At 37.1% G+C, this 24900-nt stretch overlaps 2 protein-coding genes across 5 annotated transcripts; one reads left to right on the forward strand and one right to left on the reverse strand.

The window, feature by feature from the left end:
- The first annotated feature begins 1241 nt into the window (after positions 1–1241).
- LOC122568268 (lipase member H-B-like) lies at positions 1242–23328 on the forward strand. 4 transcript variants are annotated; one of them, XM_043727833.1, is made up of 7 exons: positions 1243–1261; positions 17578–17635; positions 18166–18314; positions 18394–18636; positions 19132–19320; positions 19940–20078; positions 20148–22250. In XM_043727833.1, the coding sequence occupies exons 3-7, from the start codon at positions 18197–18199 to the stop codon at positions 20203–20205; spliced, it is 747 nt and encodes a 248-aa protein (XP_043583768.1). In that variant the 5' UTR covers positions 1243–1261; positions 17578–17635; positions 18166–18196; the 3' UTR covers positions 20206–22250. The 4 variants fall into 4 exon arrangements, with proteins under 4 accessions (XP_043583769.1, XP_043583768.1, XP_043583766.1 ...); XM_043727830.1 differs by lacking the exon at positions 1243–1261 and adding an exon at positions 16391–17465; XM_043727834.1 differs by having other exon boundaries at positions 1242–1261; positions 17578–18314.
- On the reverse strand, positions 5676–6137 carry LOC122568386 (suppressor protein SRP40-like). Its single transcript, XM_043728063.1, has 2 exons — positions 6040–6137; positions 5676–5973 (listed from the first exon to the last, which is right to left on the reverse strand). Exons 1-2 carry the CDS (start codon positions 6135–6137, stop codon positions 5676–5678), a joined length of 396 nt encoding a protein of 131 aa, XP_043583998.1.
- Positions 23329–24900: the final 1572 nt, after the last annotated feature.

The raw sequence follows: 24900 nt of genomic DNA on the forward strand, positions 1-24900 counted from the left end.
TTTTTGGTACGTTCAAACGGGATCACGTGTATAATTTTTCGAGTTATTGTCGAAGAATTATAGGTGTTTCTCACATATGTATTTCGTGATAATTATTGCCATGTCACCTGGTGAGACTCTAGTAGCGTCATCGTATATGAACATCCGCAGTATAGTGATTATTTACAATTACTTTAAGGAGACTATTTTAGTTTTTTGAAGAGGAAGATGTACCTTTGATCGCGTGGAAAAATGATCTTATTTTAAAAATTTATGTCGGAGGAACTACTTATTTTATAGAACGATTTCACTTTCTTCGTTATAGATATAATACGTGGTATATTATTTAAAAGAATCATCGAACAATTACGTAAACGAACGTATCCGAGAAATTGATTATATTTTTTTCTCTGGTTATATAAATTTTCCACAGAGAATGTAGGACAATGTTAAGAAACTAAGGAACTCTCCTGTAATATTAAATTTGTGGAGGATAATGGTGACAGAAGAAACACGTTTATCATCGAGAATGAATGATATGTCTTTTAAGTTCGTGGGCAAGGTCGAGTCGCTTTTACTTTCGCCAGGATGGAACAATGACGCCCCTTTTTCTGCTGGTAAAATTGATGGTGTGCGTCGAGTGAAGTTGAATGCTGTGTATCAAAGAACAATTGAACGCCTCTGCCCAAGCGATCGCATTGCACTACTTTAAACGTGTTTCATAACGTGCTGGTAATTATGTAACATTTTTTTCAGTCATCTACAGAATTTCGTTAATCGAAATACTTTTCAAATAATACGTAATAATATAACTGAAGAACAGGAATAAAAAATGTTATGTAAATGTTAAAACTCAGGTGTTGAAATATTCTCGAGAGCCACTGTATCGATAATTCATATTTTATCTCGTAAAATAATTCTTCTCTCTTCAAGATAATTACTTCATAGAGAAGTAAATTACTTCAATAAAACAAAATTTGTTGCAATACTATAAATTAGTTTTGAGAATGTGCTAATATTGGTCTACTATTGCAAACTATCACAAAAAGTACTATTTATCATACATTTCTGTTTATGATGCTTATTTGCACAATCTGTTTAATGATTCGCGCAATGATCAGCACTAATTAAATCATTATTCGCACTATGTACTTTTTCATAGCGTCATTTAAGTCTTCTATCTACGCTATTAATCTTGATGTATGCGTTGCCTAGTTTGTGATCTCTATGTGGGAGTTGCATTCTATGACATTTCCTCGAGGGAATCGCAAATAGCGAAAAGGTGAGTCACAAGAGAAATGCGATACGGTCAACGACAGTACACACTGTCGCTTTTTGCCCTGGCACTAAATCACTAGAGCTTCAAACGACTATGACATCAACGACCGCAAAGACGCACCCATTTACGAGTTACTGGGTCTGCTGAATCGATCCGAGAAAGCAGATCCTTCTTTGACATCCCCGATCGAGAAAATGTGGAATTCAAGGAATCAACAATTCCCTTAAAAAAATATATTACTTATACGATTTTGATTTTATCAATAATCATTGTTGCTATATATATGAAAAGAATTCATGTGATAATTTACTAACAACGATAAAGAGGACAATGAAAAACACATATATAAAGTTATATAATATATAACGTTAATGTATAATGTTACATAAAAGCACACACTCACACATATATACATGTCTTTTTCATTATCCTTTTTATCGTTCTTAGTAAATTATCACACGAATTCTTTTCATCGTTCTTAATAAAATATAAATAAAATCTTTTTATTTAATTAAAACAATAAACTCTATTTACTTGTTGAAACAAGAGTAAGATCAGGATATGAAAATAGAAAACCGAGTAGGATTAATCCATCGAACGAATCCTGTCGTATCATTCGATCTCGGATGAGATCTGATCGAATGATCGATAGGGATTGCGGCATCGATGATCAATGGAATGTGGTTCGGTGGCCTGATCGCGACACAAGAGGAGGCGTCGAGAAAACGTGATTAAAAGGGACGGCTTGGTTTTCCTCGACCCTCGGTTACTGGGGAACCAGTAGAGCTGGTTCACCCGACTAAACGCCGTACGTGTTACAATGCGCCACCGGCACGAAGGTCAGCCCCGTAAATTCTTGTCATTCATCGTCTATACCGTGCTAACTACGTGCAAACAACCCGCGAGAATTCCAACCGGGAGATTGATTTCTAAGTGGTCGATCCACCACCTAAAACGTTCATAATTCAGGCCTGTATGGGGCGAATTAAGAGGCGAGTTTGCCCTTTATCATCTTGACGGGTCAGGGAGATTAAAATCCAAGAATCGATGGTGGGGGAAGAGTTTCGAGGTCCTTTATTCTGGGTAGAGTGATGAATTGTGGCCTGAAAACCGCTACGGTAATTTATATCGCGTTGATATATTTTCTCAAAGCGATTCGCTACTGTACTTAATGGAAAGAAGTGAGAAAGAAGGTTTTTGGATCGTGACAAGGGAAGGTTTTTATGAAAGAAGTTTTATCTATAGGGGGCTTGAGCGATGATTGATGCGAATTGCAAACAAAAGATATTACAGAGGATATTTCCAATTTTCTCGGACTTATTACAGGAATACGATCTATCGGTGAAAGTGAGTATTGGAAGAGTCAGAATGTTGAAGTTTAACTATCAGAAATTACGAGAGCACAAAGAAAGATCTAATATATAATAAGGAACGAACATTTTGACTTATATCATTCTTTATTAAAATGACCAGAAAAAATAAACAGTTAGATATTAAAACAAACCGACAATTTCCTTGATCTCTGATCAATTAATTAAAATTAAAAATAATTAATATGGGAAAGGTGATTGTTATATCATCCGAACATTTTTATCTGCCTATTAATTAGGTTATTCTACCGTACTACTGTACTACGAAACCTAACATAATATAATATAAAGTAATATTATAAAATAATTTACACGTACCCAGTCACTCTTTCATGATTTCCATCCAAACTCACGTTTCGCGTCAGGTGGACCGAATTCATTATCCGCAATCTGGCGTTGCTATCGGGACCGCGGATCTCGTAAAAAATTCTGAAGGCGTTATCAGAGGAAGTGCTGTCACGGCTAGTAGGATCTGCTATGCTAATACGTCGCTGGCCACGCTGAGGCCGGCATGGCAGCGGCAGAAGAGAGGAATCGCATTTGCTATTAGGAATGGCATGTGGCAAAGGGCAGCATGTTGAACGAAGAGGAAGATTAGGAACGCTGCACCTGTGCCCAGAAAGGGTATACGCGTAATCATACGTTAAATGCCACTAATCCGATAAGAAATTGACTGACAAATCGCCATTCTCTACCGGGGAACGCACCCACACAACCGCCACGTCACGTGCGATCGCTGCTTAACGTCCGCGAGCGGCGGAAAGAGAGAGTAAAACCTTTAATGTCAGGTGGTGCTTCGTCATTCCACGGATACTCGCAGCGAAGAACTCGCTTCTCCGGTATTAGCCTATCTTTTTATAATTAGCAAACAGAATCGCATCGCGTATGAAAGATTCGTGATATTGTGCAGATGTACGCTAACTTTTGATTTTTATCTTATTTTCAACCGTGGAATCTCCCTGACTTCACATTTGCTACGAATTCAGGAACGCGGCGTATATATCTAAAAATTCATGTATTTTTAACAAAAATCATAAATTTAACTACGTATTAATGAGAATGACACACACACACACACACATATATATCTTAGATGTTATATTATATCAATCTTGCTATGGTTCCTAAATTTTTATATCGCAATTTCACTTCCGTTTCGGTAAACAGAAAATCTTTTAATGTATTGACATAAACTTTAACATACAATTGTAATAGAGATAAAAAATCTTACAAATAAAGCAGAAAGATGTTGCTTGCAAAAATAGTTGCAGATATGATAATAATAAAGACAAATATCGAATTATATCTTTATTATTAATAATCTTATATATATATATACCATTGCTCACAATTTTGGGATTATTCTTAATACCTGTGGTGTAAGAAAGATATAATTCAGTATTTGTCTCTATTATTATCATGACTGCCTTTATTTTTGCAAGCAACGTATTTCTGCATTATTCTTAAGATTTCTTAATCTCCATTACAATTGTGCACTAAAGCATTCCTTAATACATTAAAAGACTATTCTATTTAAAAGATTTAAAATTTATTTAAAAGACTTTTCTATTTACCAAGACGGAAATAAAATTGGGATATGAAAGTTGAGAGACTATAGCAAAATTGATATGAAGTTCGTGTTGATTAGCACAAAGATTATAAATGTTTGCTGGCATCGGTGGTTTTTGGTCTCGTTTAAACACTAATGTTAGGAAAAGAAATACTTATTATACTTATTATATTAAATACTTACATTATATCTAATGATATTCTCGTTATACGAAAATACTAAAACACACTTTTATCGAAATCTCTTTCGTTCAGAAAGAACAGAGATAGAATTTCATATGGAGAATAAGCATTTAATATTTATTAAGATAAAGTCTATTGCTGGTGTCGACTTTCACTAATAATGTTTGCTCGCAATAATTAACTTTCGCTTACACTTGTAAATTGAATTTTTCGCATCGATTAATCAACGTAAAGAAAATAATAAATACGAACGTAAGGTAAAAGTTCGTAATAAAAAATTTTTAGTGTTTGAAAGGCAGGAGATTCGAAATATGTCAGATTCCCCAGGGCAGAGGCTGTTAGGCTGTCATTAACTTTCGCTTTCGAATGATCTATCACACCATAAAACGAAGAGAAAGTGAAATTCCTTGTAAATCATTGATAGAAATCCAAGCCACGAATAAAGCGCTTAACATAAATTAAAGAAAAAATCAGCGACATTAACCCCTACCTTGTTACTCAGATGTAGCTTCAACGAGCAGTCAGGCGAACGGTGATCTTCCCACCACTTCACCACTAGCCCACAGAACAACTTCGGTAGACACCTACTTCCCGTTTGCGTATCGAATCCCACTAAAGAAACACTCTGCCTGCGTCCACGTGGTCGACGGAATCTCAGTCGCTCGATCAGCGATCTCGATTCTCTCGAAAATGTTCGAACGTTCGAATGAGCGCCGACGATATACAGTCAATATACGTAGAAGGTTCCGGTGCGATCTTGAGTCGACAAGACCAGGACACTACGCCGGTACCGAGCACACGTCACGCGAGACGCCTCCGCATGAAGCGTCGATCTCATAAACAGTCCGATCACGGCGATTTCGAAACACCACGGGATATCCTCCCCGCGAAAGGAGGTCCACCGGAGAGGATCAAAGAGGATAGAAGTGGGGAGGATCGTAAGCAAGAAGACGGAAGGAGAGGTGGCGCGATGACTGAGAAGATTTCGACGGGGGTTGACCAAGCAAGTCCGTCCTTGACGCGTTTGGTCGCGACCGATGAAACGATCCTCTCCAATGTGGAATTCGCAGACTCCCTAGGATCGTCGTTCGACCGACGTCCAAGAAGTGGAAGATTGGCGGGGTCGTTGCCGCGCGGATCGTCGTGGAGTGTTGATCGTCAGAGGGAGATCTCGCGATGGCTCGAGCCTATGGTCTCGGGAGAACTGACAGTGGCCTCCGCTCACCGGAGTAAGGTACACCCTACTACCTCACCACTACAACTGCTAGTTGCTGCTGTTACCACTACTAGCTGGATCATGCTACAACTACTACTACTTTTACAACTACTACTACTAATGCTACTGCTACTAGTACTACTACTACCAATATTACTCCTCTACTACTGCTACTAATGCTATTACTACCACTATTTCTACTATTACTACTACTACTGTCACTACTTCTGCTACTACTACTATTATTACTACTACTACTACTACTACTATTGCTACTACTACTAATACTACTACTAATACTACTACTATTAGTACTACTACTAATACTAATACTAATACCACCGGTACTACTATTACTGATGCTATTAATGCTACCACTATCGGTTGGGATCACTCTCTCCCTTCTGTTTTCTCTGTGTTCGCCTCTCGCCCGGTCGTTCTACCACGCCGATCTCTGACGACTTTCTTTCTCCTCCTTTCGACCTTCTGTCTCCCATCCTCTATTGCACGCTATCCCGAATCCCTGCCAATCCAGCTTCATTTTCTCTGGCACGGCGGCACTCGTTGCATCGGAGCACCGCGAGACTCGGCGGACGTCCTTACCATATGTGAAAGGCGCACCCACATGGACTCCCTGGCCTGGTTGCACTCGTGTTTATGATTCTGTTACGGGTCCCCGGCTGCGTGGAGCGCCGCGCTGCGTCGCGGGTGCGCGCACTCTGTTTCTCGACCGGCTCAGGGATGCCATGCGGATCATGGACACGTCAATGTTCGCCGCGTCCAATGAGACGTTTTCTGATGCCACGAGACGTGCTACTGACCAACGCTGCGCCGCGGCGCGGTGGAGGGAATTTTGATGTCTGCTCGCGTTCCAGCGACTGATCTTGCTCAGCAGCAAACTGCTCGGATTTAACGCTAGAACTACTGATTCTTAATATTTACGTAAATATATTATACGTAGTTGACTGAAATTAGAATGGTCTGATAAAAATGGTTAGAGACACAGAGGGTGTTCTATTAATTCGCTATATCTAAAATATTTTTTCTATTTCGGATAATAAACGAAGATATCGTTTATAAAAATTAGAGATCCTTCGTAGATTGAATTGTGTAGGTTAATTGTGAATTTTTCAATTTACACGTAGTGTGCCGTAACTTTTGTTCCAATTTATATTTTATTCGATAAATAAGAGTTTGTGTTGGCTCGGATTGATGAAGATAAAATCACAAGTTGTTACAATTATACTGCTATACGTTTCGTAAAAATCGAAATACGTTTAAAATATCCAGTAGGACGCTAATGCATATAATGCATATACAACAGGAAAAAGAAAGTTAATATAACAGCTAATATAACAAGACAATTACAAGTATTGGTAATCGTGATTCTGCCAATATGCTGCTAAAAAATAGTATCCCATTACAGGAAGCTATCTTGAAAGAAATAATCTGTTCTTTACATAAAATAGAAAAGCAAGAAATAAACAGAATGCATCGTTCAATTACAAAGCGTGATTTTTCCAAAACAAACTTAATAAATCTGAAAAGGGAAATGATGCTGTATAATCTAGTATATCGTCTATCATCCACTGGCAAAAAGTACACGTAACTCACAGGCAAAGAATATAGAAAGAAAGATATTATAGCGAGTATGACACGCCTAGTAGTCGAAAGAATATCAGGGTGTGACAGGCGAGCAATAATCGTGCGGTATCTTGAGCACCCATTATTCCTAGGCTTTTCCGAGGCAACCGGTTAAGACGTTCAACAGAGCATTGCACTTCGTTGTCCTCGTAGCGAATTGTACGCGAAAGAATAGTGGAATTACGATGCAACCTGTTCGAGAAAAAGAACTAGGGCCACCGTGTTCTCACTGTTTCGCCAAAACTGGCGAAAGACGATTCTCGACTCTCCGCGTTGCACAAAATTTTCGTAATTATACTTATTAAGTTGGTCTCTGTCGAAAAACAGGTTGGTATAATTGCAGTTTGAAGTCAGCGAAGTTCTTCCAGTGTGTCTTTTTAAGGTCAGTTGCGTAGTTCGAATTATACGTGATGAGTCTTTTAAGTTAAGAAACTTTGAATAATTGCTGTGTAAATTATATGATTAATTACGTTTCCTTTTTTGGAATACGATCATATTTTTTATTACTCTACAGAAATATTGCGTATACACGAAGTTGGAATGAAAACGCCTTAATTTCTCTATAATGAAATCTCGAAGTATAAAGTACATTAAATTAGTAAATTAATATATCATACAAGGGTGAATCGCTACTTAAAAATCTGTATTGATTTCAATAAACAATATATGCAATACATTGAACATAGCGTTGTACGAATACTTCCATTCATAAATATTATATAATCATAATCATTAACATGTGTAAATTAAGGCAAAATATAAAAGGCATTAGGACTTTTAAAAACTTTGAGATTATTATTTCGTTTGGGCCCGTACAAAATATATAAATAATGCAACTAAATCTTTTCTCTCCACTTTACAAAGAAAATATACGCTACTGCATATGTTAGTAATAGATAGTTAAAATTCATAGATAGTCAAAATTAATAGATAGTTAAAATCTACCAACTTCGTAAGAGGATAGTAAGTTCAAGTTTACAGTTATTAATTTACCCCTAATTTCTACATTTCGGTAAAATTCATATAGTTCTACCACAAATCCACTAGGCTATTCCCAATACCTATAGACAATAACGTACTTTGACATTTGGAGAATGAAAAATCGATGCGAGTAGAATCAACGACAAGGATCGTCCCAGTGGCAGTGCACACGAGACGACACTGGTCGCGGAAGGAAATCACTCTAACAAAGATAAATATTTGCCGAACAGAGTGTCCATTAGGAGGAACTGGCAGCTTTGGTCTCTGGCAGTGGACACACTGCTGTAGATTTAGGTAGATCTTGCAAATGAGCCTTTACCGTGCACTTGCCACTTTGTTTCCTGGGTAATAAATATGCTCGAACTTGGGAAGGTGCACGTTGGGAGGTGGTCGTGGAAGGGTTGGCCGAGGGGAACGATACAGCATCGTATTTTCTGCCCGTTCATGCGGAATCGGCATGTCGTAGATATCGTTCGCGACCTTCCTCTCTAGCTCTCCCTCTCTCTCTCTCTCTCTTTCTCCTGTACACAACCTGAAGAAAGAGCTAGGAGCGTTGGGTTGGGTTGGGTTAACGGTGTATACCGGGGACCGTGTCGATGCTATTCCTTCGTTTGTCCGCCGGTTAGGATGCACAGCCTTTTACGGCGCACGAGGGTGAACCATCAGAACGCGTCCGCGATCGAAAGACGACAATAAGTTGATGCAACAACGCTGTAGCACCGAGAAAAGAAAAAACAGATGTATTTACGGAGTGACTTCATTGCTATGCGAGATGTCGAGACCAGCACTGTGCGCCTCCGTGCATCGGGGATTCGTAACGACCCGTTATTCCGCGACACGAACCAACGGACCAGAGTGTACACGACGAAGACGAAGAGATACGAATCGAGCAATGAGAAATATGAAGAGAGCGCTACAATAGGTAGGACATTGAATGATTCCTCTTCTTTGTTGGTCTTTCTAGCATGCTCGCTGTAGAAACGATTCCTCGCAATCTGAGTCTTTCGAGGCTGATAGGACAATACGAACTGGGCCAACTCATAACAAGATTACAGGGTTTCACAATATTTGGAGGATCACCGAGACCTGTTAAAAAGTGTTCGATTTATTCTTCTCAAATTTGAGTACGTTGTAATCCGCGTTATTATATCACTGCATTATAAACAGCATGTTAAATGCATATTAAAGGCAGATTCTTGACAAATAAAGTTTTGCTCGGTTTTCGTGTTATGATATTGGTAATTGATAGTATGAAAAATTACGTCTCATATCAATTACTGCTTTTTATCGTACTGCTTCGTTTACGAACTCCAAATCTCTCCACGGTTAAAGAGTCGTTCTTTTCACGTTATGGATAGTATAAACGCCTACAACCGCGACACCATCAATCTGACATCGCTAACGCGAAAAGAAAACGCACTCAACGATTTTCCCCGCATCGTTCATCTTCCAGATATACTCGTCAGAGGGCAATGCCGATCGTTATTATAGTCCGGCGAACGCGCGGCAACGGGATTAACGGTTGTCAGAAGGAATATCGCGATAAGCCGTGGCTAAAAGCGAGAACCCCGCGCAGGATTGAGACTGTGGTGACTGGAGGTGCCGCGAGAGCGACACGTTGGTGGACAAAGACGAGTTACCACGGCCCGCGGCCACGCGGCTTTTGAAGTTGTCTTTGGAAGGCGTAATCGCCGCGTGCTATTCCGCGCAGCTTACGCTTTCTGGTAGCATCTGCGAATACATAGCGTGTGGCCGTAGCTAATGTGATCTACGTTCACGTAGTATACTCGCGTTAGGGAATATATTTTTTTAAAGGTTTGCTGGAGGTAGTGAGGACTGCGATCACGACCCAAGCGATCAAACGTCCTGCAGACCCATAATTAAAAAACGATGGATTTAATAATATTTCGTTAAGATAATTTAGTAAGATGGTAGACGTTGAAACAATGTCCCACTTGTAATGTCATTAAGATTGTAATGGATAGACTACGGATATTTATGCAGTTTCACATTCCTTTAAATGCAGCTAAGAATATGGAACCTAAATAGTGATTTGTTTCACACATTAAATATTATAACGTGTGTTTTACTTGGAATTTTGTGTCTTTCTCCGGCGAATGCATAAACATTTGCAGACAAAAATATTGAAAGAATTGGATTCGAATGTTAATTAATCATATTAGATGGTATCACACTTTTAAATGGATATTGTAAATGCGAGCATATATATTGTATGCGAACATGAATGGAACGTAATGAGTATGTAATTAAAGTAATTAAACTGATGAGGAAGAAATAGAGTATTGGATAATGTCTTTTTAATGATTTTTGATATACTATTCTGTAATTAAAGCGTAATTCTCATAAATTTTATTCGTATACATCATAATTATTTTATTTCGTTTCTCCTATTTGTTGGCGAATAATTATAAGATCTATAATATACCTACTTTACGCTGAAAGTGCTATGTATTCTTCACGCTATATGTACGTTTAAAGATACCTAAAAGAATAACGTGTAAATGCAAATTAGCTCTGAAAAATTCAAGGTTAATATTTCCTACGCTAACGATAATGAAAACAAAATTGCATGTATCCATTTAGAAAATTTCATCATAATTTTGAGATCGCTATGATAAAAGGACGTTTTCGAAATGTTTTTAGGTCTTGTATAATTTGTCATTTCAACTTTTTAATTCCACTCGTAACACCCATTCTCACGAAATGTAAAGCGAAAACGTTTGTGTCTTGAAAAGGAAAAATTGATGTTTAATTAAAATAGAATTTACGCTTATACGGTCTTTCTTCATGCTTATGAACGAAACGCGAATAGCAAAACGCTATAGCAAAGTTTGCTCACCTATCTTAGTGACACCCTGTATAATATAACAACGCAAGAGAAATTTTCATAGCCTCGAAGCTATTCGTAGCGGTAGGTCTCGGGCGTTATAAACTAAATAAATAATCCCCAGCATCTGGTCTCATCGCATCTGCGTACTTGTCGCACAGCAGATTAATAAATCGTTCCCTTCTCTTTTCCCTCGCCTCGCCGACGCGTGCTACCAACGCAAAAATCTAGGTAAGCCCATTTGCCGTAGGACCGCGTAAATCACCGTCATTGTCTTGTTGCTTTATTGCCTTACTGCCTCGCGGACCCCTCTGCCGGCCGATCGGACTCTCTTCTTCACCTTTCCACCCGGCTTCTTGCTCTCTGCTACCATCTCTAGCTACGCTCTCCTATGTTTATCTACATCAAGAATACGACATATTAGTCCAGTGTATCTCGCGCAGGATTTACGATACTTGATCAATGTTTGAGAAAGAAATTGTGAATTTCAGATGTTGAGCTTTTATGTGAATGGATGACATATTTGTGATTCTTCGGCTTCCAATCGTGGCGTTAGGTCCGCTCTGAAGAATTGAACTGGAATGTTCATAAAACGTTGGAGGAATTACAAATATGTGAAAGGAATTGTAATTTTTTCAGTTGAACGTTTGTCGATATCTCTATGCGTATATCAAGTAAACGAGACTTTAGTTCGCTGTATTTCGTACGTAGCTTACGAGGTACTTTATAGTATTTTATCTGCAAAAAGATACAAACATTTACTAAGAAGAAAGTTTAAAAAATTGATACAACGAAATTCATGTATAACAAGGTAATACTACCTAGAAATTATTATAATTCCTTCATTCAATTCTAGCTTCAGTTCCCATAATCAAACCATTGTTAAATTGTCAAATCAGATTCTCACGTTAAATTCAAGTTGCTAAAGATTAAAAGAAATTTGCTACAAATATGTAGATAAAAATCAACGACACCGTTTCCACGATTTTTCATTGTCCACTCAAAGTGAAAAAATTCCATCCCCATACCCATAGCATTTCGATATTATTCCGATTGTATATATCGCCGTGGACGTTTCTTTCATCGCTGCTAGCTACCACCATGGTGGCGCGTTGGTCGAGGATCTTTGATCATCCGGCAGGGATTACGTGGATGAATATAAGTCAACCCCCCCGCGAGAATGAGTAATGCGTTGCCCGTAGCCGCGAATTACCGGCGATAATTCGCAGGGGGGTGAGAAATCTCCGTGGCATACATCGAGATGCATTATAACAGCGCGCGGTAGCCTAATTTTATTGCAGCACCATCCACTAGCTAACACCGCGCGAGATTTGTCGCCGTAAGGATTAAGCCGGATGCCGAAGGCGTTGACCGGATGCAATGGAAATTACGCGGCAACCCTCCCGTGAATTTTATCACGGATAGGATTAGAAACTGTTCGTCGATTCGCAGAAGTTATGACAAGGAACGACGATTCCTTGCTTTTGCGAGCCTGTTCGCGAAAGCTTTACGACGATCATCGCTTTAGCGTGCTGGTTTCTTCTTTCAGAGCGGCGAGACTGCCGTGTTCCAAAGTGTTCGCTTTGACCACTGTTTCAAGCTTTATAGCTGAGAAATGACAGCCGTTTGTAATTGTATTTTGCTGGGTCTTGACCATGTAGTTTCTGTTTCAGTATTGGCACTAGGGTGGGACACGTATCAGCGAGGAGATTTGAATTTAACAAATTTGTATTAGTTAAACGCATAATTTGTATATTGAATTTGTATATTGAGTTAGTGATGATATCTATATTAAGTAACTAAACAAAATTGTTGTATCTCAATCAGGGAGGATATTTAAATTTTAAGTATCTGACAGTAAAGATATTTAAATTTGCTAAATTTATATTTACTAATCAAAATTTTTATATGATAATCCTGTAGATTGTTTCTGGGCTTGTATTTTCGGGAATGGAATAGTTTATAAAATACCGATTTTATTACAAAATATTTTGCGCTTTTATTATCAGTCTGTGATACAAATTTCGAATATTTCATTTCTATTTAAAATGTTAATATCGAATAAAGTGTGCGTTGAAACGGAAATATTTACCTCAATCAGATCTTTGTAATTGCGCGTAATTATTTAAAAATTAGAAATTTTGCTTTCGCTCTTGATCATAGTTAAAAAGCCTTTCGCTCGTAATAACAATTTATATTGAAAGAAAAAGAAAAATCGGACAGATTTTCCTTCCGTATGTTACACCGGGAATTACATCGTGTTTTCTCAATGTAGAGTATAGTCTAATGATTCGTCTGCTCATGAATCGGTTATTATTTTACGCGTAATTATTCGTTGTGGAATACACATCAGAATGTTCGGTAATTACAGAGGAGCTAACGCAGCTCGTTCGATGCTTTTTTATTGCGAACAACCGTAAAGTATCAATAATAAGTCTTAATTCAACGGTTCGTAAACATATAATTTTTTAACCAGCGTGCGCGACGATTTGCCCAAAACATCAATTTATTTTGTTATTCATATTTTTTTATTACTCCAAAGAGCAATTTTCACCGATGCAAACGAATTAACTATCTTTATTCTACACGCTGTACGATAAAAATTTATACACAATATGTTTGATTGTTAAGAAACATATACTACAGGTGTAAGAATCAAATTGGCTTTTAAATAATTTTATATGGGATTTGTAAGCGTAATTGCAAAATATGATATAATCAAACGCGATTATACATATATTACACATTTATTACATATATTACACATATGGCATTATACATGACAGAATGATATGTTGTATATGAAATATCATATTTGCAAGATTTATCTTGCTTTCTCATGCTTCAAATTTTAATATTCATTTGTTAAGTACGATGTTATAGAAGATGAAGCTTGCTGTATACAGTACGAGTGTTGTATTTCAACTCAAGTATGTTAGAATTCAATATTGATTAGATTAAAGTATTAATTATTCTAATCATAAAATGAAAATAAAATAAAAATTCCAATCTAAAAATAAAATGACTGATTGCTCTAAAATGGTGTTGAATGGTATGAACTATACCAATTACAAATTTCGAGTTTGGAATTGCGGCTATGTATTTCGTCATTCCTCGAACGCATTCTCGACTTCAGGTGATCGCGAAACGACCGAAGAGAAAGGAAGAGAGGTGTTCGAGGGCGATGAAATTCTCGAAGGAAAAGGGAATCTGTCCGCCTCGTAGCTGGTGTCCGAGAACGGCGCATTCATCGTGTCTAAATCGCGAACACACTTAATACGTAAACGACCTACCCACCAACCCACCTATCTTACGTAGGTAGACATGTATGTATATATATATACATATATAGGGTGTTCGATGTAATGAAAAAAATTAGTATTTAAAATTTATCTGGCTGTAATAAATGTTTCCTAAATATGTTTCTTTTAATAGTGAACTCCAAATCGCTATACATCTCCTAAATAGAGCGATATAATTTTGTTTTCGTCATATTATATAGGAGATATTAATAAGAAATAAGGAATTTCAATAATAAACAACTTATGTTGTACAGTTTTTTAACATCTCCTCTATGACTTTTTAGCGCAAAAAACATGTAAATTCTCTACGAGATATAGCGAAAGTAGTTGCAACTGCTAAAATGATTTATTTTACTTTCTGTGGTCAAGTTACGATCGTAAATCCTATGGCCAGAAAAGTGAAATTTTCGCAAATGGCCCTGCGTAATTCGATAGCCAGAAACCTATAATATAAGAGGAATTCACATTCTGATAACTAAATTCAATCGGTAGAAGCTCGCGTTGATACTCATTCGACTAACAAAGGTTACATTTCAATAGATAGAATCCTGCCGTATTTCTCTTTCCTAATCATTGTCGTTCTAATTCTAATTACACGTTAAATTATCACGGACGATTGAAATATCGTGCAGAACGTTAGAACGAACACCCTGTATGTACATATACATATAGAAACAGGGCCGGCGTGATATCACGACATCGGGATGCAGATGTTTAAGCCCACGAGAGCATAAGTTGGTAGGAGGAAGACATGCTGGTACCCGCGCTTAAACTATACTCGTTACACGGTGTTATTAATGGTCGATGTTTCGCGCTGGCCCAAGCGCGTATTCACGCGTCGCTCTAACCTGCGAACGCCCACGGGACAGAATCGTCTGATTCGTCCCGCGGGATATCGCTTGACCTAGAAGATTTAATTAACGAATGCTGTGTTTGCGGGTATAACGCGAGACGCGGCTCTACAACAGCGTAGGTGAGTGCCACGCTGATCTGTCGGAAGTGAAGCTTTGCCGCGTTTTGAGAAGTTGAATCCTTCGGATATTTGATATTCGAGATTAAAGAAGCAGAGAAGAAGAGAGAATTCCTTGCAAAGGGTAATGATTGTGGGAAAGAACACGATCCGTGTGTGTTCTATGCGTATGTATTGCGCGATACTTGATCTTGTTATTGTGTCTTCAACCCTTAAGGGAATTTTATGTTTCGATTTAGCAGTCATGCGCGTCTTGTAACTGCTGGTACAAGTGAGAGCAGATAGTTTTATATGACAAAATATATAAGATGAAAACGTAGAATACGGAGAAATCGATGTTAGATATTTGGCTAGCGTGCATTTGTGTGTTTTCATGGTGTACGATAATGTGCATCTGTTCTAATTACACCGTCAATTACAGAAAAGTTATGAGAATTGGTAACTATAGTAAAGTGACTAATTCAGATTGAAAACCGTGATCTTTCTAGTAGCATATTTTCAAAATACGTTTATCAATCATCTAAATCATATATTCTGTAATTGTATGGATTGTTTCTTCCTTTCAATTTAAACAATACTAATAATATTCTTGCATTCGCATATGCTCACAGTACAAACAGAAAATTTGCATGCATATCATTTTAATTCCAACAACAACCGCAACAGTTTGCAATGTAATATGACAATTTCAGGTGAGGTTACGTAAATGTCATACATTTTATTTCTTATCATGAGATTCATTGTATAGACAAGCATACATAACATATAATTCGATTCAGTCTCGTTATATCCTGTTTTGCTACTTTTCGATGCAGTCACAATTTTTTCATGACTCGACTGTTTCTCGTTTCCATAAGTGCTACAGAAACTATATCCAGTAGATACACTGGAGGCATGCAATGGTAAACGAAATCCTTTCTGAAAGCCATTTTCTAGCCACATTTCAAGGTCATCGTCGTTTTTTTAATGGAACCATATATTTTTTAACATATTAAGCGATCCATTTCGACATTCTCTATAAAAAAAAGTATTAGCCTATTCGTGTCGGGAAACCTGTAAGTTTAACAAATATTTTAACTTTAATTTTGTCAAATTTAATGTACGAAAGACAAGGAAAGACGCGAAGAGATATTCTTGCGTTTGCGTTGTCTTTGTCTTTCATGTATTAAATTTAACAAAATTAAATTAAAGTTAAAATACCTGCTATTCTAATAAATAATTTAGTTTTCGGCACAAATAGGTTAATACCTTTTTTTATAGGGAATGTCGAGATGCGTCGGTTAATGTATTAAAAAATATATGGTTTCGTTACAAAAAAAAAATTATAACGACCTGTTTCCATCTGAATGCTTCACCCTGTATATTAATTTTATTTGATACATTATTACATATGTTATATTTTTGTTTTACATATTATACTCTGTGTTTATTATAATAATGTAATTCCAATGTATAATATGCAGAGTCCCGTACACAACTGGGACAAGTTCTCGTGTCTTCAAAGCGGTTACAGATGGATAAAAATACTATATTTCGAAATTAGGTCGTATTCAATGATGCAAAAATCTGAGAATAATTCTGCTCTTTTTTTGCAATTTTTTTGAAGAAAGTTTCTCAATTGCGTAGTAAACTCTGTATAATAATGTAGTTTCTCTATTTGCTTATTACATAAAAAATCCAAACAATGCGTGTGTTCAAGCTTGTTAAAATCATATGTTCACCTCGAGATCTAACGATGACTTTTATTGCCGCAAAAAATATACATGTACTCTTAGAAAAAAAAAAACTATGCTCCCAATGCATTTTGTAATCCGCATATCAATAATGACTTATATGCCTCATATTGAAGTAGTTTCGCTTTTATTCCTTCCTTGTTACGTCAGTGGGAGGTTGCAGTCTCACGGAGAGGGTACTTTATATATATAGCAAAGATTTTCCAATCTATTTCATAACGATCGGGGATGTCATAAAACATGGACACATTCCCTTCGGGTTTACCGAACGCGTAGTGTACTTTTCATAAAAATCTCGGAATAAAAGTGACGATGTTAAAATACAAAACATACGCTTATCTGTATGTAATGTTTTATTTGATTCACAAAGACGTTATTGACGCGGTAATATGTACGTATGAATTTATTTTTCTTTTCTCGTGACCTTTCTTGTTACTGGTAAAGGAATTATTGATAAAGGACGATTTACGTCTCACTGAATAACTACATTCTTTCTGATTTAGGTGATGAGGAAGATACGTTGCATGTCGGTACAAAAATTCGCCTGAAGATTTACAAAGGGTTTGTGAAATATGGTGACATTCTTTTCAATGACCTTGTGTCCTACGGATATGACAATTCGTATCGTTAAATACTTTTTAAATTCTTGCGGAAGAAATATCATTAACGGTTCGAAACATAATTAAATTCGTTATTTCGTTTTGTACTGTACTTATATCTAGTAATTGTATGTTGAAGTTTCTGGCGAAACAAATTTTTCATTTCATGTTTTATAGTTTAAAGGTGATATCTGACAGAATTTCGACTGATATTAGGTATAATCGACAACTAAAAAGGCAGTAGAACAAGTGAACATTGCTATTTGTTATTAATTTAAAATTCTTTAAAACATTGCTTTTGAAATACCTACATATAAAGAGAAAAATTGATGAAACTGAAATGCTGAAAATTAATGAAAACTGATCGAAAACTTTTGCATACCAGAGTATTTACTTATTACTATACGCAACTCCGTTGAACATTAAACTTCATAAAATGTTCGCTTAAAGTTAATAAACGTCTTATTACAAAACTATTTTGCACGACTACAGTAACAGCTCTCACTTCACATCCACCGAGAGCATGGTTACGAATCCAGGAAACATTGCAGACGACATATTGCCCGACCGAGACAGTATCCTCTATATACATGGATTCATGGAGAATACGGAAGCAGAGAACGCTCGGATAATAATTAAAGGTATTACTATCACGCGATGCAAAAAGGGGATAAGTAACAGGAAAATAAGACGATTGGTTTTACGATTTCGCGTTTGCAGCTTATCTGGACAAGGGAGACGTGAACGTCATTTTACTGGATTGGGGAGATATAGCATTTCATATTAATTACGTTTACGTGTCCAGTCAAATTGTTACAATAGGGAAGGCGGTTGCTGAATCCCTAAACAAACTCGTCGATCTGATCGATTTAGACACGTTGCACGTGGTTGGGCATTCTTTGGGCGCTCACATAGCTGGGAATATCGGCAGATACGCGAATAACAATCTCAGTCGAATAACGGGTGAGTTATAAGTTTGATAAAAAGTAAGGTAATTTCGTGTATAACCGTGACATTTATTTTTATACGAAAGGCAATTGTATATACCTCCCGGTAGAAGATTTTTTTAGAAAAGTAAGAGATATACATTTAGCAAAAATAGGGGTATTGTCATCAGATGTTAAATTAATTAACGAATGTACATTGGTTATTATAGTTGAATAGTAAATTCTAGATAAAAATTTATCAGTTTAAAAGGTTTATCGTAAATTTGTCAACTTAACAAATTTACCAAAATCAGCACCATAACAAAATATTTCCTATAACACGAATAAAGATGTCTACACCCTCATAAGGACAAGCGTTTACAAGTATACGAATGTTTTCATAAACATTTTAGAGCAATAATTATTTAGAGCAATGATTCAACAGCGTGGTGCCCGAAATATTAATACGTCGTTATAAACAGTAGATTGTGTATTACGTGAAAACCAGAAGAGTACTAATCTCCTAATACAGGCTTAGATCCAGCGCTTCCGCTGTTTTATCCTTCTACGTGTCACATCAGATCAACCGACGCCGAAGCCGTTGTTATCCTTCACACTGATGGTGGATTTTATGGGACAGCTACCAACACGGGAACTGTTGACTTTTACGCAAACGGGGGCATCAGTGTTCAACCGGGTTGTCCTATAATCTTCGGTGGAGGTAAATCATAATATTTTGTCGTTAAGACATCCCGGTGGTACATTTTCATAGAATATAGAAAATTTTAATAGCGATCAAATACAGCATTTATACAATCTGATAACCGGTTATCATTGTAATTTATAAAGGATCCACTTACGTTGTTTGCTTACCGTAATCGTTGTCATCTATCGTAAATGCTCGATGGTCAGGAAAAAATTCACAGCACTAGTGAAATATCCTTTTAACGTTAGATTCTTCTTTTTTCCCTTATATGCCTATACTGTGATATTATTTGTAACGGAAATTAGAGTTGATCGACTAGAAGATGAAGTTAAATTCCAGTCTATAAAGCAAATTATTTTGACGACGTCAGCGTCGGATTATATCCTTTCGTAACATTTTTTGCAATGCTTCCTCTGTTATTTTAAAAGGGTAAATTATTAACTGAGTAATATTAGGTGGTCGCATTATTATTTATTAATTATTTATTTAGAAGTCAAGGTAACCATTTTTTTGACATTGAATGAGATTTGTCAATTTTTCTGGAAATACTTTATTCTAATTTCTAATTAAAATTTCCGCAGCCCATGTTAATTTTTAATTTATGGTTTTCATGGAAAAATATTTTTCTCGAAAGAATTATGTAGCCATCAAAGATCTGTCCGAATATATGCAGAGTCTCTAATGAATCCGAAAGCATTTCCGGCGCATAAGTGTCTTAACGAAATTGTGGATACCGAGGAAGTCTATTTCGGAGATTCGACACCAAAGAACATGTAAATAGAATTCCTTGTGTCAGTATATCAAAGTTTGCAACGTGATCATAACATCGTGTTTCATTTCAGATACGGAACATATTGTTTCAATACCAACGCCAAGCCTCCGTATGGCAAAACTATTTAAAATTTCCGTTCCTTGGATAATATAACAATACTTTACCTTATAGACTAGTCATTTTATTTCGTAGATTTGTTTTGGATCTGTCATCATTTTAGTGAATATAAGCTTTAAGATTAAATACATCACTCGCTATAAATTCTATTTACGTAAATCCTTTTTGGTTTCTTAAATTCACATCATAAATTAGTTTTGAAGTTTATCTTCTGATTTATCTCTGTATTATGATTTTCTTTTCATAATGATAATACATTTTTTAACACTGAGAGAATAATTTTACGAGCTATGGGATAAATCTTTTCACGGAAAATGCAATAGATTTCAAACATCGTCGTATCATGGTACCTGCAGATGACAAGCAACACTTTATTATCGTCTATTCTCACAGTATACGCGTAGCAGACAAGCGAGCATAACCATACGCAGTCTATCTTAGGATTGCAAATTCAAAAAGGACTATCTGACAACCCACGCTACTGTGTAGTTCTCCATTGCTAATCAATTGACGCTGCATCGAGGGTTCTTTAACCCTATTGTGTTCCATCAAGGATACACACATGGTTGTGTGTGCTCTAAGAAATTTACTTCCACGAAAATCTCTTAATAATTTATCAATATACAGAGTGCCTATGCTGCTAACAAGAATTTCTTTTCAATAACAAACAAGAAACAGAGAGAGAGAGAGAATATTAATACATATCATTACTAATACTATTATTATTAATATTTAATTTAACGGGTATATTTATGAACAAATAAAAGTGTCGTTAATGTGAAAAGATAATATCTTTATCATGTACAGTCTGTTTCATTACTAACTACTTCATTTCCTGCGTCTGGAAGCCACAAATAGCATTTCCGTTCACGAATGCTGAACCCGTCTAAAAGATTAAATCTACCTACCGATTTGGCAAAGTGACGCATGAATAGCTGCTTATAATTTCATTTTAAACGTACATCGTCATGAATAATTAATAAGAATCGCGACGTTCCTCTTGACGCGTATTATACCCGGAACCTCCCATTCAACGACGATAACATTCCACGTATTTATCACTTACATCTCGCAACAGCAAGCCAGAAGTGTTCCATTTTTTAAGTTTTATGTACAAATTACTATAATCAAATTAGCGAATTTTAATAACACATTCTACATATATATATATATCTTATCAAAATTAACTTTTATTCAAAATATTTATTTGATTTGTCAGTTGCTCCGTTACCTTATCTTAAATAACATGATTTTTGTGATAACATATTTGGCAAATTTTGTTTTAGTTTTAGACAGATAGTTTTAGACAGATAACGACAAGCTTCGTTTTCAAAAATATCACAATTAATTCTTGATTATAACGTAAGATTCTGTAAAACTGTACTTAGAAATTCTTTAAAAACGTCCTGTTTAGTATAATTAGCCTGTGTTAACTCCGCGAAAACCGCGCTAATTGTAAGCAAAGTAGAACTATTGTGGAAATAAATTTAGTGCTGACATGGACAAAAATTCGTGCTCTATATAAAGCAACCTATGCCTTGATTGTAATTTATAACCCATTCACCAAATTACTGCGATTACGCAGTGAAACGCCACACAGTAATGTTCAATTCTACCTGCCTAATTGAAACACATGCGTCTACTGTTCAGATATCCAACCGTTCGAAGACCGACCCAACGTGTAGTTAATTGTGTTGTTAACATGCATAACCGCGGCGCGGCAGCTAGCTGCGTAAAGCAATGTTCGCGCACGCGAATGCATTCTAATCGAACCAATTAAATTAACCTGACAGCGCAACTGGTTCGTTACCAACGGGCATCCGTGTGCCCGCGAGAACTCTTGCCATTCGCGTCGTTCGAAAGACTTCCGAAAAACAACTGCCACTTTTCTCTTCCTGGCTATGCGTTCTGCAAATTATCAACAGGCTACGCGATATTTCAACCGGCGCGCAGCGATACCCGAACGGGTACGATACATCAACTTCATCGCGGCTTCTACACGCCGGTCGCTTAGAGATTTCTTAAACGCACCATTGCAATTCATACTGTCGCCATACTGGAATTTCATTAGTACAACGTATTTACGAATAATACTATTTATCTGCTGTGCATCTCGTGTACTTTTATTTTATATTGTGGATTTCATTGTAATAATTGGAATTCCTATTGTAATCTCTTATTGAGTTATTACTCAGGAACTGACAACAAATAATTACATTTACATTCATTACTGTCTGAATATATTTGAATATATTTAATAATATAGGAAATATTGCTCTTTTTACTTCTACATTCAAACTGGACAAATACCTTTGTCTCTTGTTGTATATCATATCTATTGATTATTCCTGGTAATCGTAATTGTATTCTGTAAAATTAAGACCTTTTATCAGCCATTGTATCTATACACATGATTTTGATCGACTCTTCTACGTACGTTCAAATAAACTTGCAACGAATCAGAATTACACAAACGTCAATTCGTAAACAATTACGATACTATTCGCATAATGTTATCGTAATACGTTCACAATCGTCCTGCTAATATATTCATCCTAATTAAATCAATACGTAATAACGGCTCTCGAACAGGATTCGGGCATCACGTAAAGGTGAATGAAACGCAAGAAGCGTAAGTTGGATCGCTTCCGTAATCTTATCGATATCAGAATTGCCGTCGGAGATATCAACGAGCCACCATCTGAATAGATACTGTTCGCCGAGGATCGGAACGCGAAGGAACAGGATCATTAACAACACCTATGACGCAAGGAAATGTCTAACGTCCAAGGTTGAATCCCGAGACCATTCATGCTTCACTGAATAAGACGAAACAAATACAATCGTTATGTATCCGCGGGACCCCTTCTTCCGCCAAGCTAAACAAGAATCCCCATACACAATCCGTTCACGGGGATAGCACGTATAATGCGCCTCCGCATCTACCGGCATGCCGGCTCGCCAGCACGAGTGTTGCGCGCACGAGGCGGTGCAACCGGTGCGCCTCTCCAGAGGGCATAATTCTTTGATCTCGATTTTTGTCCACTCACCCGCCCCCTCTGCTGCAGTCAACCTCGCCCAATCCTCATGCTCAGAGCCAGCTTCCCCGTGGACGATGCTGTTGCCGTTGCTGCTTCGTCGTTCTACATCGCGTACCGCCCTCTCTCCGCACAGAAAATTCAAGACCGGTTAATCCAGATTAACTTTGAGCCGACGTACTGTACGTAGGTAAGCACACGTGTACGAACGCCTCTGTACACATGTACATACATGCTCGTGAACATGTGCTCAAGTATGTGCACAAGTCTGTGGTGGCGAGCCTCGATCGGGAGTAACGATCTTCCGCGATCAAAATGCAACGATACTTTCCCCCTGGAGCACTCGCCGGACCTGTCCTACCGCTGCACCGAGCCTCCTCTTCGCACAGGCAGAATTACGGACGCGTGCAACGTCTGCGAGCGTCGTGACCTACGAGTCCGCAGAAAAACAGCCGCCGCATCGCTTCAATGAGAGGGGAACGTGCAAGGTGGAATTTGAAGTTTGCAGTTTAGATAGGGACGAGATTGCGATTTTTAGTTGGGTGGCTTGCACGGTTTCCTGGGTATAGCGACAAAGGAAATGAGGATTGACGTGGTGTCGGTTTTACGGTTGGTTGACTAAAATTATTTTTCGACGCAGTTAGGATTTTGAATATACAGTGGCTCACGAAAGTGTCCGAATACTTACATATGCAAACTTAAATTCCGCATTTGGTTTTCTCCACACATAATTTTGACCATCTGAGCCAAAAATGTTAAACTTTGACTCGTCCGAAAAGATGGCTTTGCCCCAAAAAGAATTATCTTTATTAATATAGGTTTTTGCAAAAGTCAATTTTTTCTTACCGTATTAATATATGGCTTCTTTCGCGGTACCCTGCCATGAAAATCTTTGTTTCATAAGATTCTTCGACATAATTCCGAGTGAACTTCTTTATGAAACATATCAGCTACCATACTTGCGAGTTAAGGAGCGGATGTAGTAGGATTTTTTTTAATTCGCGAATGATAACTTTCTCCTCTCTTCCAGTCAATTTCTTTGGTCGACCTGATCGAGCTTTGTTTGCAAGCGTTTCCTCATTCTTTGACGTTTTTATGATGTAATGTATTGTGGACTTACTTCTGTTCACAATTCCGGCAGTCTCGTTATATGATTTTTTTGTTTCACACCTTTTGGTATTCATTTTAAATACTATTTACTTACTTTTACGTTACTGTTACTGAAACGATATCCTAACATCAAGTGAACGTACCAACATTTTCATTTAACAACCATGTTTACATTCATTGCAAAGGAAAATGAAGAACTATCAACAGTGTTACAGCGTTTGAATACTTTTGTGAGACACTGTATGTAGAATACGTATGTCCAAAAAGTATGTATGAATACATGAGACGCGTTTGAGTATGGATATATTTGAATATAAACAGTGAAAGTTCATTTGTCTGAACTCATCGAAGGACAAAAAATTCATATAACTGAAGTCAATGGAAATTTCAAACTTTCAAAATTTCGTTCCTATAAATGAAACGTAAATAAATTGAATTTTATTGCATACACGAGTTACACTACGGTTTACATCGTTAGAAATAAAAAGAAGTTTGGAAATGTCTCGGGAAATTACATAATTAAAGATTTTGGAACATGCGACTGCACTATGTATTAGG

This window comes from Bombus pyrosoma, linkage group LG6 (assembly GCF_014825855.1).
Source record: "Bombus pyrosoma isolate SC7728 linkage group LG6, ASM1482585v1, whole genome shotgun sequence".
NCBI lineage: Eukaryota > Metazoa > Arthropoda > Insecta > Hymenoptera > Apidae > Bombus > Bombus pyrosoma.